The following is a 13,166-nucleotide window of genomic DNA, read 5'->3' as shown; positions in this document are numbered from 1 at the left end:
TGAATGAATGAAATGCATAACGTCACTTAAAGGAACGTTACAGAATTGGTAAAAAACAAAAACCGTGAAGATCACAGATTTACATAAAACTTTATGGTGATAGTAGAAAGCATCCCTTAAAATATTTCTGTCTAAATTTCATGTTTGATGAGAAATAAATAATCTAACTTCGCGTTTGGAGTTTATCGCTCAGTGAGGGTTCTATTCATTTTTATTCTGGCATCAATGCAATGCAAAATTTGTGACGTGTTTCACTACTTTCTCGGGACCCAGATTGCCGATCGATCTCAAACTTCTACAGGTTTGTCAGTTTATGTATGTGATGGACTACATAAAGTGCTTACACTGCCAGCAACTGTTTTGTAAGCAAAAGCCGATTCTGTAACGCTCCTTTTAAAATTTATTTTGATATTGTTTTTGTTTTTTCTACAGATAAAGACGAGTGTAAGGTTGACCAGCCATGTCATGCTATGGCAGACTGTCTGGACCTCGAACCACCTGAGATGTTCAATTGCTCATGCAAGGAGGGGTACTTCGGTGATGGAATGTACTCTTGCAGTAAGATATTAGGATGTCTCAATGTTTGTGTTGTTTCAGGGAACCATAAAGTTTATTGAAATTAAAAGGCACTCGACATCATTGGTTATAATGTCAAAGACCATGCAGTATTCTCACTTTGTGTATCCCAACTTGTGCATAAGATAACAACCCTGTAAAATGTTGGTCTCAAACTTGTCATTTAAGTTGCGAGAGAATAATAGACAAATAAAAAAACACCGTCGATGCACTGTGTGCTTTCAGATGCCCAACAAAAGGCTTCAGGCCTGAAGTCTTTCATTATTTGAGTGAGAAAAAAATAACCTCTTTTTCAAATACTCTGTTACTTCAGAGGGAGATGTTTTTCACAATAATGTAAACTAGCAACAGCTCCTCATTAGTCCTTACCAAGTAATTTGTTATGCTAACAATTATTTTGGGTAGTTACCTTTCTCTCTGCTGATAGTTCCCATTGCTTTTTTCTTTATGCAAATGTGATCTCACTTTAAAAGTGTTTCTAATTGAATCTAATATCAACTTGGTTTTTGTTTTTATTTTTTACCATAGGCTCAGCTCCTGTCGTATTTCCAGACCTAGACTCCACAGGTAAATAAAGCAATTTTTTTTCCCGTTCAACACAAAACAATCAAACATATTGTGTTTTATTGAATAGCTCCAGGATTGTAGGATTAAAGCAGTTGAACGGTTCAAAAAACCAAATGTAAACTATAGTACGTTAGTATACTATGATATGGAAAGGTTTCCGGTAACACAAAGTAATGACTATCTCTTAATGAATTTGGGTGGTTCTGAAAAGAAAAGTTGGTGTCCACTTGACGTTTCAATCAGTATGCCCCGATCAGAGTTGAAACCAACACTTCTTTTCAGAACCACCCGAACTCATTTAGAGATAGTCATAACATGGTTTTACCGCAAACTTTTCTGTGTTGTATTTCCACCATGCATAAGTTTCAAATCCAACTTAGTTGACTATGCTTTTAAAGCATGCATGCTTTGATCCACCACTTCCAATACCTCCAATACTGAACTTCAAAGATGTACAATAATCTTCGTCTTTATTTTGAATTTTAGAAAACTTGGAGAAGGTTTTTAATGTTGAGATAGCCATTGCTGATTCTTCAGTGGGTGCATGTGAGCCCTATGTTGACACTGAATCTGTTGAATGCATCGCTCTCGTCAGAACCTTCATAATTCAAGTGAGTACAATCACTAATGTAACTAAAATGTATCCCACCTGGGCCCAATTTCATGGCTCTGTTTACCGTAAGCACAGAATCCGCGCTTACGGAAGCAGGGAATTCTGTGCTTTCGGCGAGCGTATTTCATGGGTTAGTGGCAAATTTTGGCTTCTGCACTGCGTACGTACTTCACATTACTAGGTATTCTACGCTTACAAGGCTAGCCCAGAAATTCGGCGCTGGTACGTAAGTGGGGAATCGTGCTCGTAAGCGCAGAATTCGGCGGTAAGCAGAGCCATGAAATTGGGCCCTGGGTCCATTTGCATGGCTCTGCTTACCGCCCACTAAACCATTTTGACAATATGGCGGACACAATACTACAACACTATAAAGTTTGGGTAGGTTTGTACAAGAAGTTTCCCTAAACCCAAAAGTTTTCTGTATAAAGAAATGTTTTGCTGGATATTTACTCAATCTAGCAATTGATGTCGGGCTTGAAACATACATATTTTAGTCATAAAACACCTTTGCAATGTTCATAATATGCTTCTGATTTAATGTTTGTGTGGATGGAATGATCCTTATTGAATTATTGATATATTTGTTTGTGTTAAAGGCAGTGGACACTATTGGTAATTGTCAAAGACTAGCCTTCACAGTTGGTGTATCTCAACATATGCATAAAATAACAAATCTGTACAAATTTGAGCTCAATCGTTCATCGAACTAGCGAGATAATAATGAAAGAAAAAAACACCATTGTCACACGAAGTTATGTGTGTTTAGATGGTTGATTTAGAGACCTCAAGTTCTAAATCTGAGGTCTCAAAATCAAATTGATGGAAAATCACTTCTTTCTCGAAAATCACGGCACTTCAGAGGGAGCCGTTTCTCACAATGTTTTATACCATCAGCCTCTCCCCATTACTCGTAATCAAGAAATGATGATAATTATTTTGAGTAATTACCAATAGTGTCCACTGCGTTTTGTATCTACTTGTGTGATTGTAAATTCTTTTCTGTAGGATATTTTATAACATAGTAATGTAGGCCAATATTCTTACTTGTTCATGTGTAAGCTTTTGTTTCCATTGTTCAGCGCATTGAGGAATCTGAGATTTATAATGCGCTTTATAAATCCTGTTAATATTGTGTTGTTGGGATGCTTTGTTTATCAACAGGTAACGCCCCTTTATCAGCAAGTGTCCGTCGACAGTTTTATACGGATTGATGTCAACCAAACAAGTATAAGGTAAGTAAAGCGTCAGCTTTTTCCATCCTTTGGGCGGTGGACTCATATTTTCAAGGAACTACCCAAATGTTATCTACATCAACAAGAGTATACTAATAAACTCCATGTATTTGTCTTGAGCTCCTTTGACAATTGTTTGTTGATTTTGTCATTACATGTATACAAATGTCGTCTAATTGATTGATAAATTGACTCAAGTTCTGTAGTTTACAGATAAAAATACCACTCTCGTGAGTCATATCGGCTCCAGACAGAACTTTCCAAGTCTTGCCGAAAAAGGAAGAAGAAAATAGAATGAAGAGTTGGAAGGTCTAGGGTTCGAATCGCATCTTGGTGTCCTGTAGTTTTTTTTTCAACAGGTGACGCATACAGCACTCAGTTGATTTTTGCATTGTCCTTAAGAAGACTAAAGTTTACCTCAGATAAATTCTTCATACATTGCCTAAACGATGTATAGGAGTGCCCTTTGGCGATCCCAACCGGAAGCGTGTTTGACGATGCTGTTCAGACCAAATGGTAACCGACTTGTTGAGTCGGTTGGGCTTGAATGGGGTCGCCAAAACGCACTCCAGATATAGATAGACAGGTGAAACTTGTTTTTTTTTTCAACGGAAATCAACATGCCACATTCAAAAGCAAATCGAAAAAACACATCTGTATAATTCTGTAATAAAGCGGTAAATAACATATTTCTCACATCCACGTGAAAGGGTAGTATAAGACATTGTTTAGCTTGGGGTTTTTTATACAGTAATTGTAAGTCTTACTGTAATTTATGTTAATTGGTATTTAATTTGTATTTTTTAATATCGAATTTTGTTTTAGTTATGGTATGTGCTACTGTATTTTCTGTGTATTTAACTTGTATTGTTGTTAGGCCTACTGTGGTTGTTTTTAAAAGAGTTGTTTTGTGACCTTTAAGTTTCAGCTGCAAATGGAATTCAATAATCAGTATTTTAAATGACGACGTAATACAGAGGTCTATAAAATAATACGAAATTGGGCATATAAAAAGTCTTGCCAGAAGTTTATGTTTTCCTGGATAATATGCCAAATCAGAACAAACTTTTCCCTGTCTGATGCTGTAGAAATGGCAGTGTCATCATACCGCACAACGTCATATATAACTTCTCCTACGAGGGCATCAGGGGTATGAGTGTAGATGAGTTTTACGACAAATCGATAAAGGCTGCCGTTGAATCTGGAAGGATGGGAAGCTTAACCGTTGTGGTTAATTGTACAACTTGTCAAGTTACTAAGGGTGAGTGACAGATGCTTGATTTAAAGGGGAAACAAGTTTTAAATACACTTCACACTATTGGCAATTGTCAAAGAACAATCTTCTCACTTTGTGTATCTCAACAAACCTGTGAAAATTCAACTCAATTGGTCGTCGAAGTTGCGAGATAATAATGAAAGAAAAAAACAACTTTGTCACACGAAGTGGTGTGCTTTTAGATGCTTGATTTCGTGACCTCAAAATCTAATTCTGAGGTCTCAAAATCAAATTCGTGGAAATTTACTTCTTTCTCGTCACTACATAGGGAGCCGTTTATCACAATGTTTTATACTACCAGCCTCTCCCCATTACTGGTTGCCAAGTTAGGTTTTACGCTTATAGCTATTTTGAGTAAATACCAAAAGTGTCCACTGTCTTGAGAAAAGAAAAATTGTTTTGTTTTTTCTTAATTTTTGTATTATTATTTTTTTTGGGGGGAGGCTTCACTGTTATTTTTCATTTTTAATTCAGCTAATTTCAGATTTTTTAGATATTACAATGATTGTCATATCTTCCAGCTATCCTCTTTTTCTCTGTATGACATGAATTCCCCCAATGATTATTAAAAATGTGTAATGACGTCAAGGTGTCTGAGGCTTGAGCGATGATCAATAAGTAAATGGGCATGTTCATGTTCAGACAGCGTACTAAGTTAGACCCGAACCGATTTAACTTTAGAGATAGTTTTAAAAAGTTGTTCCCCTTGCATGCAGCCAGCACTGAGTTAAACCCGATATGGTTGATCTTTGGTTTTGCGAAGTCAAATCAAACGCGACCCCGTTACTCTAACATCCAGTTTATTGTCCTGTTTATTGGTCATTGTGTATTTACGTTATGATCACGGAGGTCTATGGTCTATCTTTTTGGGGTTGAACTCGATTCGGTCTAATTTTACAACCATTCAGACACAAAGATTTGAGCTCGCCCGGGTTGAACCATGAGTTAAACCAACTTAATAGTACTGTGTCTAAACCTCAATGACATTGAGATCGCGCTGGGTCTGTACTATCGGCCAATTACATTTCTTCTTGACATCTTGTTGTAGATCACACAGACGTTTGTGCCGGAGCACAATGTGGCGAAGGATATACACTGGTAAATGACACCATTGGAAAATGCATTCCCACTTGTGTTTCTGTCTGTACTTCCAATTCTGAATATTGCAATGAAGGCACATGCACCCACGAGGTTGGGAAACCCGTAGTATGTAGGTAAGTGAGAATTGAATGGTCTTTATTCTAAGTTCTTAACTCTTACATCTTTACCTCTCTTTCGCTTAAAGGCACTGGACACCTTTGGTAGTTTGCTGACATGCAACTTGGGAATTCAAAATTAGTCACCACTAGTGTAGTAGTCGCGACAATTTGAGGGCCGACTGGTCGAGTAGTAAGTTCACTAATCGCCCAGGCCTACACTTGACACCCATGGTAACTGTCAAAGACTAGTATTCTCACATGGTGTATCCAAACACCCTTTTTGCACAAATTTATGAGCTTTCAAATGCCTAAATGGCTTCTGGCCTGATGTCTTTTCATATTGGAGAAGAAAAAAAAGCTCTTTCTCTAAAACTGCTTTTCTTTCAGAGGGAGCCGTTTCTCACAATGCTTTATCAACAGCTTTCCATTGATCATTACCAAGTTGTTACATTCTAACATTTATTTTGAATGATTTTCAATAGTGTCCAGTGCCTTTAAATGCAGATCGAAGGCGCACATATTTTTTGTGTGCATACTCTTGTTCAGGCGGTAAAGTAACACACCCTGGTTTTGTGATGTGTTTTACATTTTTGTAAATATTTGTGTTATAACTTGAAGATTTTGTTTTTGTGTTTTACACACAGTTTTTTGTGTGTCCTTACCTTTTCTTACATGCTTTGTATTTTACTATTTTGGTTCTTACACGCTCTATGTTTTACTATTTTGATTCATGGCTTTTGTTATTGTTCTCTAGTTAACTATTAACGTTCATTACTCTTCTTACATGCTCTGTAGTTAACTATTTTAGTTCAAGGCATTTCTTAAACAGCTACCTGAGCGGAATGTTTTCAACAGAAATGGTATTTTTACTTGTTTATAATGCACTTGTTCACCATTTTAATGTAATTTTGATATGTGTACACTTCTGAACTTTTCGTAATTATCAAGTAAAAAATCAGGCCCCTACCTAAAGGTTTTTTGAAAAACTAAAAACACTTCTGTCGCTGAGAGCGGGCGTCAAAGGACAATGCCGCTGACGTCATTTGTGGGAGTTTGCTTTGTTATACACCCACGCTGCAACAAAGCAGCTTTATCTACTTATGACGTTTTGAGAGTGATTACGTAACAGGGCTTTTCGCAAATCTCGCAGAAAAGCTGGTGATAAGGGCATACAAAATGATTGTTTTTTTACACAATTGAAACCTATTTATAATCATATGACTCGATTTCCTTATTCATCGAAAACATTTTAAGTGGAATTCAGCAAAGTTCACGACGTGACATTTTCGTTCAAGCAGGTCTTTAATGCTCTGTATAGTGGGCCTACTATTTTACTACTGTTTGTACACAGGGCTTCTGCACAGGATACCCCATCTTAATACATTTTAGAAAGTAGGGGAAAGAAATTGTGGTTAAAACAATATTAAGAACATGTACCATGATTTTGAGCTAAGTTCGGGGGAATTGCTTTCATTTAAAATCCTCCATTGTATGAAGTCCTGTGCTAAATTTTGAAAATGGCAAACTTTGGTAACGGACGATTTTCTTTTCCTTTCCCAGATTATAAAATCAGTTAAGTTGAAATTGTTGTAATTTATTCAAACCCTTTTCAGTAATTGTTTTTGAAACCGGGATTACAAAATAAATTGAGTTGAGTTTATGGTCATTTAAACTTTCAACCTTTTTGCGATTTGAATATCTTTCCTTGAAGTAATTGCCCAGCAGAGACTACAGAGGAAACCTGCGAACCAATACCGCAACAAGATCTAGCCCTCATCATAGGATTGTCAGTTGGCCTTGGTGTCCCTGCCCTCTGTATTATCATCGGAATCATCGTATACTGCGTGTACAGCAACGGCAAGAAATCAAAGGTCAACATGAGTGGAGATGGGTGAGAAATAATAATGACAATATAACAACCAGTTTTTAAAAAGCACTTTTCACATGGGACGAGCGTCTCAAAGTGCTTCCACCATTCCCCTGGTCACAGGGCCATTTAATTCATTCCTTAAACCATCTCAGCCCCCTGGGGAGCATACAACCTGCGCTACAAATATGCACCTACTATAAAGCTAAATCAATCACAAGAACCATCCCTGCCCTCACATCACATCCCCAAGTACCCATTAACCCCTGGGTGTAGAGAAACAATCATATGTAAGTGTCGGATACAGGGCAATGGTGAGGTTGGGGCAGGTTGGCGTAGTACTTTTTCTTGGCTTCTACTTCTATGACCCCGGTTCGAAACCTGGATTGGGTTTTCAGTCCCTACCTGACTGCGTTGGTTTTCCCTGGAATATTTTCCTGGGCTTTTCCTCCCACATCATTGGCTGGTACAGTGATTCAGTTCGCTTTGCTGAGAGTCCTTGGCTTCACGACCAGAACAAATGAAATTAAATGAAATTAAACAAAATGTACTTGGTCTTGGCTGTCAAGGGCAGCATCAAATTGACTAGAACAATGGCTTGTGCTTACTGACCTTCTTCATTGTTAATCCCTTGCTTTTTCTGAGTGTTTTTTCCCTCTCTCTCTTTCCTTTATCTATTTATTTCAGCAACTGCTTCTTTTACACCAGTATATCTGTTTATGTGTGTTGTGCTGTCCTTTAGCCTTCAAGCAAATGCCCTTAACTGTGTTTTGGTTCTGAAAAACATTATGTGGAGATAGGATGGTAATACAAAATGAATTTACTTTGTTAGGCTATGAACTCAATAAATTCATCTTATTAAAGTCTCTTGATTATTGCTTACCTAGATTTATAAATCGTGAATTTTATATTTATTAAGTATTTATATGTCTTTCTGGAAGGGCAGACCTCAAATGTACAAACTTCTGCTTCTTTTTTGACCTCCCCATACTATTATTAAAGTTTGTGCAAAACTTTTCCGTAGCATGTTACTTGCCTTAAGGTATGGAGGATGAATTTGAGGTGGGGGGGGGGACTAAAACTAAAACCTGAAATGGTCAACCAAGAGCTGTATTATGCCAGATGGACTCTGTCATGTAACGCTGCATTCAGTGTTCCAGTGAAAGGTTTCACCTTTTGTGAAAAACAAACCCAAATTAGACGAAATGCAATTTGCCACCAATTTGCTACCTTTGTTAAGAAGTGCTGGACCCAACATAAAGAGATACGCCTGGGTAAAGCCATGTATATACATGTACACAGGTGTTTATTTGTAGTATTCTTCTTCTCTTTTTTCCGCAGTGGAAGCTCTAATGATGCCATGGCTATGGAAAATGCAGGGGTTGCAACCTGAGTTTGTTGTTAAGGGTAAGTTTATCAGAGTGCGGTTTGCTTCATTCTATGTCTATACTTTCTTAACCAGAGTAGACTTTTACTCTAAGTTAACGGCTTTTTCGTGATGGGTTTCTTAAATTCAATGTCAAAGGCACAGGAGTTTTTGGTGAGGAGTTAAACGTCATTAATTTTGTTTAGCTTTTGTTAGCGATATTATTGTTATTATGTTAATATTCTCAGTGGTTTGATTTAAATATACAAAACTCTTTGAATTGTAATATTTGAGGTGTTTCATATTAAGTTTGTTCTCCCAAGGTTTAATTAACATTTCAATAAAAGCATGTACAAAAAAAGTAAAAGGAGAACAAAGTATATTTTATGCTGCTGATTTGTTCGAGTGAGGTGTTTTTTACTATTACGTATTTTCTGAAGTAATGGTTGGAAAGAACAGATTGAATTTATTTTGATGAAATTTTGTTTTCATTTATGGAATCATCCTTCTAAGAGACCTCTCATCAGTTACACAGCCATCGCAAAGAAATAAGAGTTGGTATGCGCCCACACAGATTTTATGGTGCAGGCTCTGTTCTGGCCTGTGGCGTCAGGGTACTGACAAAGGTGCTCCCCACTAAGGGATAACAGAGTGTCTGCCCAATATTTTGTAGGCCCTAAAAGTCTTAGACATTATTATTTGAGAGTCCTTTAAAGGCAGTGGACACTATTGGTAATATTACTCAAAACAATTATTAGCATGAAACCTTACTTGCTAACGAGTAATGGGGAGAGGTTGATGGTATAAAACATTGTGGGAAACGGCTCCCTCTGAAGTGGAGTAGTTTTCGAGGAAGAGGAAATTTTCCACGAATTTGATTTCGAGACCTCAAGTTTAGAATTTTAGGTCTCGAAATCAACCATCTAAACGCACACAACTTCGTGTGACAAAGGTATTTTTTTCTTTCATAGTTATCTCGCAACTCCGATGACCAATCGAGCTCAAATTTTCACAAGTTTGTTATTTTATGCATAATATATTTTCACAGGTTTGTTATTTTATGCATAATATATTATGTTGAGGTACACCAAGTGAGAAGACTGATCTTTGACATTTACCAATAGTGTCCACTTGCTTTCACAGGGGTATAGTGTATAAATATTCCCAATGGTTGTCTGGGGTGGTTGACTTGATGTTTTTGGATGATATAGGCTCTTGAGCAACAGTCATATTTGCCGAGAGGTGTAAAGAAATCTTTCGAGGTTGATGTTTGGACGTTTAGAAAATTACACTGGCTAGGGGTGTTTTTATTGGAGGGAGAACAAGTAAACAGGTTCTCCCATATCAAATTGAGCAGAGAATAAAAGTTCAAGAGCCGATTGGGTAATTTAATTTTCCCTTTACTGTAAAATAAAGCTGTGAGACTGGCGCTGTTTGAGCTTGTGACTATGACGCAAGGGGTCTTTTGTGAGCATTTACTGATCGTGTAGACACAATAAATATTACAAAACACATAGAGGGCTAAACAATTAGAATATGCAAATTATTAGTATGCTGTAGGTATGTTTTGTGTCTTCAGAGTTTGAGAACAATTTGTTGCCAAAATTGTAGGCCTATTCACTTGCTTTTATATATATATATATATATATATATAATGAATAGGGTAGATGGCCTTAGCTTTCGATCCAATCCGGACCTTCTTCAGAGGCATAAGACAAGTACAAACAAATACATATCCATTTATAGAAAAAGAGAGGGGGAAAGGGATTAAGGAAAGGATCCAGAAAGAAGCGGGAAAATAACAGCCAATCAAAGTTCCTATTTCAGAAACAATATTGGGGGCTATGAACCAATAGGAGTGAAGTGGCGAGGACAAAGGATGTTTAGAATGAAAGGAAGGGTTACTGGACCATAAAAGTGGTAAATGTATTGTTCGACAACAATGGAGGGAGACATGAAAGGGTAGGATTAGAGAGCAAGTTGCATCATGATGCAACTAACAATGGTCAATTAATAAGAATAGCAAGATCAAAGGTATGATGATTTTAAAAATAGGTATGAGGGACCTGTGGAAAAAAAGGGGGGGGGGGTTACTTACATCAGATAGTTACAGTGATGAATTTATAAAAACAACTTTAAACTAGGTTAATTTATATTTTATGTACAGAATATATACAACATATGAGTTCTTAGGCAGAAGTGAAGTGGAGGGTAATGAGAAGTTATTTAACACCAGTGTTTATGTTAAGTCCAAAGGGTTTGACTGTCTTGAGTTGGTGAATCCAGTGTGATTCTCTATTCTTGCGGTGTGTGTCATCACCATTGCAAGCTTCAATCACCAGAAGTTCAACATCAATGACACTATGATTGGGGCTGTTGAAGTGGATAGAGACTGGGTACGGTTTCTTAGTCTTTATGGAAGAGACATGATTCGCAAAGCGAAGACTAAGTTTGGTCTTAGTCTCTCCCACATATTGTAGCCCACATCTCTTACATGATATGACATAGACTACATTAGACGTGCTGCATTCAGAGTCGGTCTTGATGTTGTATGAAGAGCCAGTGGTATGACTCTTCACCTTAAGTGAGGGCTTAATGTGCAGACACGTTTTGCATTTGGAACGGGTACATTTGTGACAGCCCAGTATATCTGTCGGGGGTTGTGTTTGGACTGTACCTGGGGGAAGTTTGGCCCTGACTAGTATGTCACCAAGGTTCTTAGGGCGGCGGAATGCAACCATGGGAACCTCAGTGATTGCTGAGTGTAACCTGCTGGAGGAGTGAAGTATAGGCATGTTATTATTGAGAATTGAGGGAAGTTTGGGTAGTTTGGGGTGGAAGGTGGTGACCAAAGCAACTCTATTGGTAGGAGGTTTTTTAGCTCCCGTGTTAGTCAACAGAGTATGACGAGGTACGTTGAGAGCCCTGTTGATAGCAAGTTGGACCCTACGTTCGCTGTGTCCCCTAGATACAAGGTGTTTCCTTAGCTCTGATGAGCGCCTCTTGTACAGGGTATCTGTGGAACAGATACGCCTGATACGTAAGGCCTGACTGTAAGCAATTGCCTTCTTACAGTGACTAGGGTGACAGCTATTGGAGAGAAGGTACTGGTGGGTGTCGGTGGGTTTACTGTAAACATCTGTGACAAGGCCATTAGGAGACTTGGTTATTGTCACATCTAGAAAGTTCACACTGGTGAGAGATTGTTCGGTAGTGAACTTTATGGTGGGGTGAAATGAGTTGATATGGGCAATAAACTCATCCAAGCTGTCTTGGATATATATATATATATATGGCTAAAAAATATGAGCTAGCTTTTTTGCACTGGCAGCTTTTTTTAGACAACTATAGAGGCGACCAAATGCACAAGGAACCCTTTGGCAGCACAGGGCACAATTTCAAAACAAATTGCTAAACACAGAACAGTATTGTTTTGAAGCCATTGGACACTTTCGGAACAGAAAAAAAAATTAAAGTTCACAGATTTACAAATAACTTACTGCGTGGGTTTACAGAAGGTAATGGTGAAAGACATTCTTGAAATATTATTCCATGAAATGTTTTACTGTTTACCGAAGTGTACTTTCAACTGGTGGCCCACTAAAGTTTTGTGTTGCAGAGCATTATATTTTCTGGTTGCCAGCTCTATTAAATTTGGCCCAGGAGAAAATCTTATAATTATGAGTTGGCCTTAATTATGTATGACTATGACTTATATCTCATTATTAATTAGAATTTATTTGTAATTATGACTTGTGCCATTAAGATCATACTATTTAACTTTCTTTGAAGTAATTTTAATTGAAATTCCAGATTTTTTGAAAACTTAGTGGAACAATGTGTTTTGATTTCGTCAGTCAATCCTGATGTGTTAAAACTATGTATCATAATGATTGTTCTCCCCATATCTTTTCTTGTACTTCGTTGGTCTAGATCACCAATATGCAAACACTAGTTTTTGATAATATTATATCCGAGTTGTCCGTATGCTTTTAGCAAATAACGTTGGAAACCAAAAATGTTCCGATACTTGCAATACTTGCATGGTTTATTGTTGTCTTAAACTGATTGATTATACAATAGATAATAATAGAATATGCTTAATATTAGTCTAAAGTGGTCGTATATTTTATAAATGTTAATAATTATCTATATTATACAATAACTCCGAGTTCAAATAAATTTGGGAAAGGGCAATTCCATGGTTAGTTGTGGTACATAATACTGTATAATAAGACAATTTGTTCCGACCTGAGTTAAAACTGAGCCAGTGATTTAAATCATCCCATCCTTCTCTTCTGTGACTACCCACTTCTGTAATAGTGCTGACAGAAAACGCAGTTTAGCTAGCTGAAGCCATTTCGCAAAGCTGCTCTGCCTAAAGGGTCTATGTACTAATTTGGGGACAAAAAAAAAATGTCCACAGATTTACATTAAACTTACACAGTTTGAAGATAATGATAGAAGAAA

The 13,166-nt window shown here is 37.3% G+C and overlaps 1 protein-coding gene across 1 annotated transcript in view; it reads left to right on the top strand.

Annotated features, from left to right (window-relative positions):
- Nucleotides 1-9,474, top strand: part of LOC117291354 (hyalin-like) — a 28,187-nt gene extending 18,713 nt beyond the window's left edge. The window contains exons 13-20 of the mRNA XM_033773003.1: nt 433-558; nt 1,105-1,143; nt 1,630-1,754; nt 2,918-2,988; nt 4,068-4,249; nt 5,313-5,478; nt 7,175-7,354; nt 8,672-9,474. Coding sequence (XP_033628894.1) covers nt 433-558; nt 1,105-1,143; nt 1,630-1,754; nt 2,918-2,988; nt 4,068-4,249; nt 5,313-5,478; nt 7,175-7,354; nt 8,672-8,723 — 941 coding nt within the window. The 3' untranslated portion in view covers nt 8,724-9,474. The remainder of the gene's footprint in view (nt 1-432; nt 559-1,104; nt 1,144-1,629; nt 1,755-2,917; nt 2,989-4,067; nt 4,250-5,312; nt 5,479-7,174; nt 7,355-8,671) is intronic.
- Nucleotides 9,475-13,166: the final 3,692 nt, after the last annotated feature.

Source organism: Asterias rubens, chromosome 6 (genome assembly GCF_902459465.1).
Source record: "Asterias rubens chromosome 6, eAstRub1.3, whole genome shotgun sequence".
Lineage (NCBI taxonomy): Eukaryota > Metazoa > Echinodermata > Asteroidea > Forcipulatida > Asteriidae > Asterias > Asterias rubens.
The sequence above is the reverse complement of the archived record's forward strand: the minus strand, read 5'-3'. Positions and strand labels throughout refer to the sequence as shown.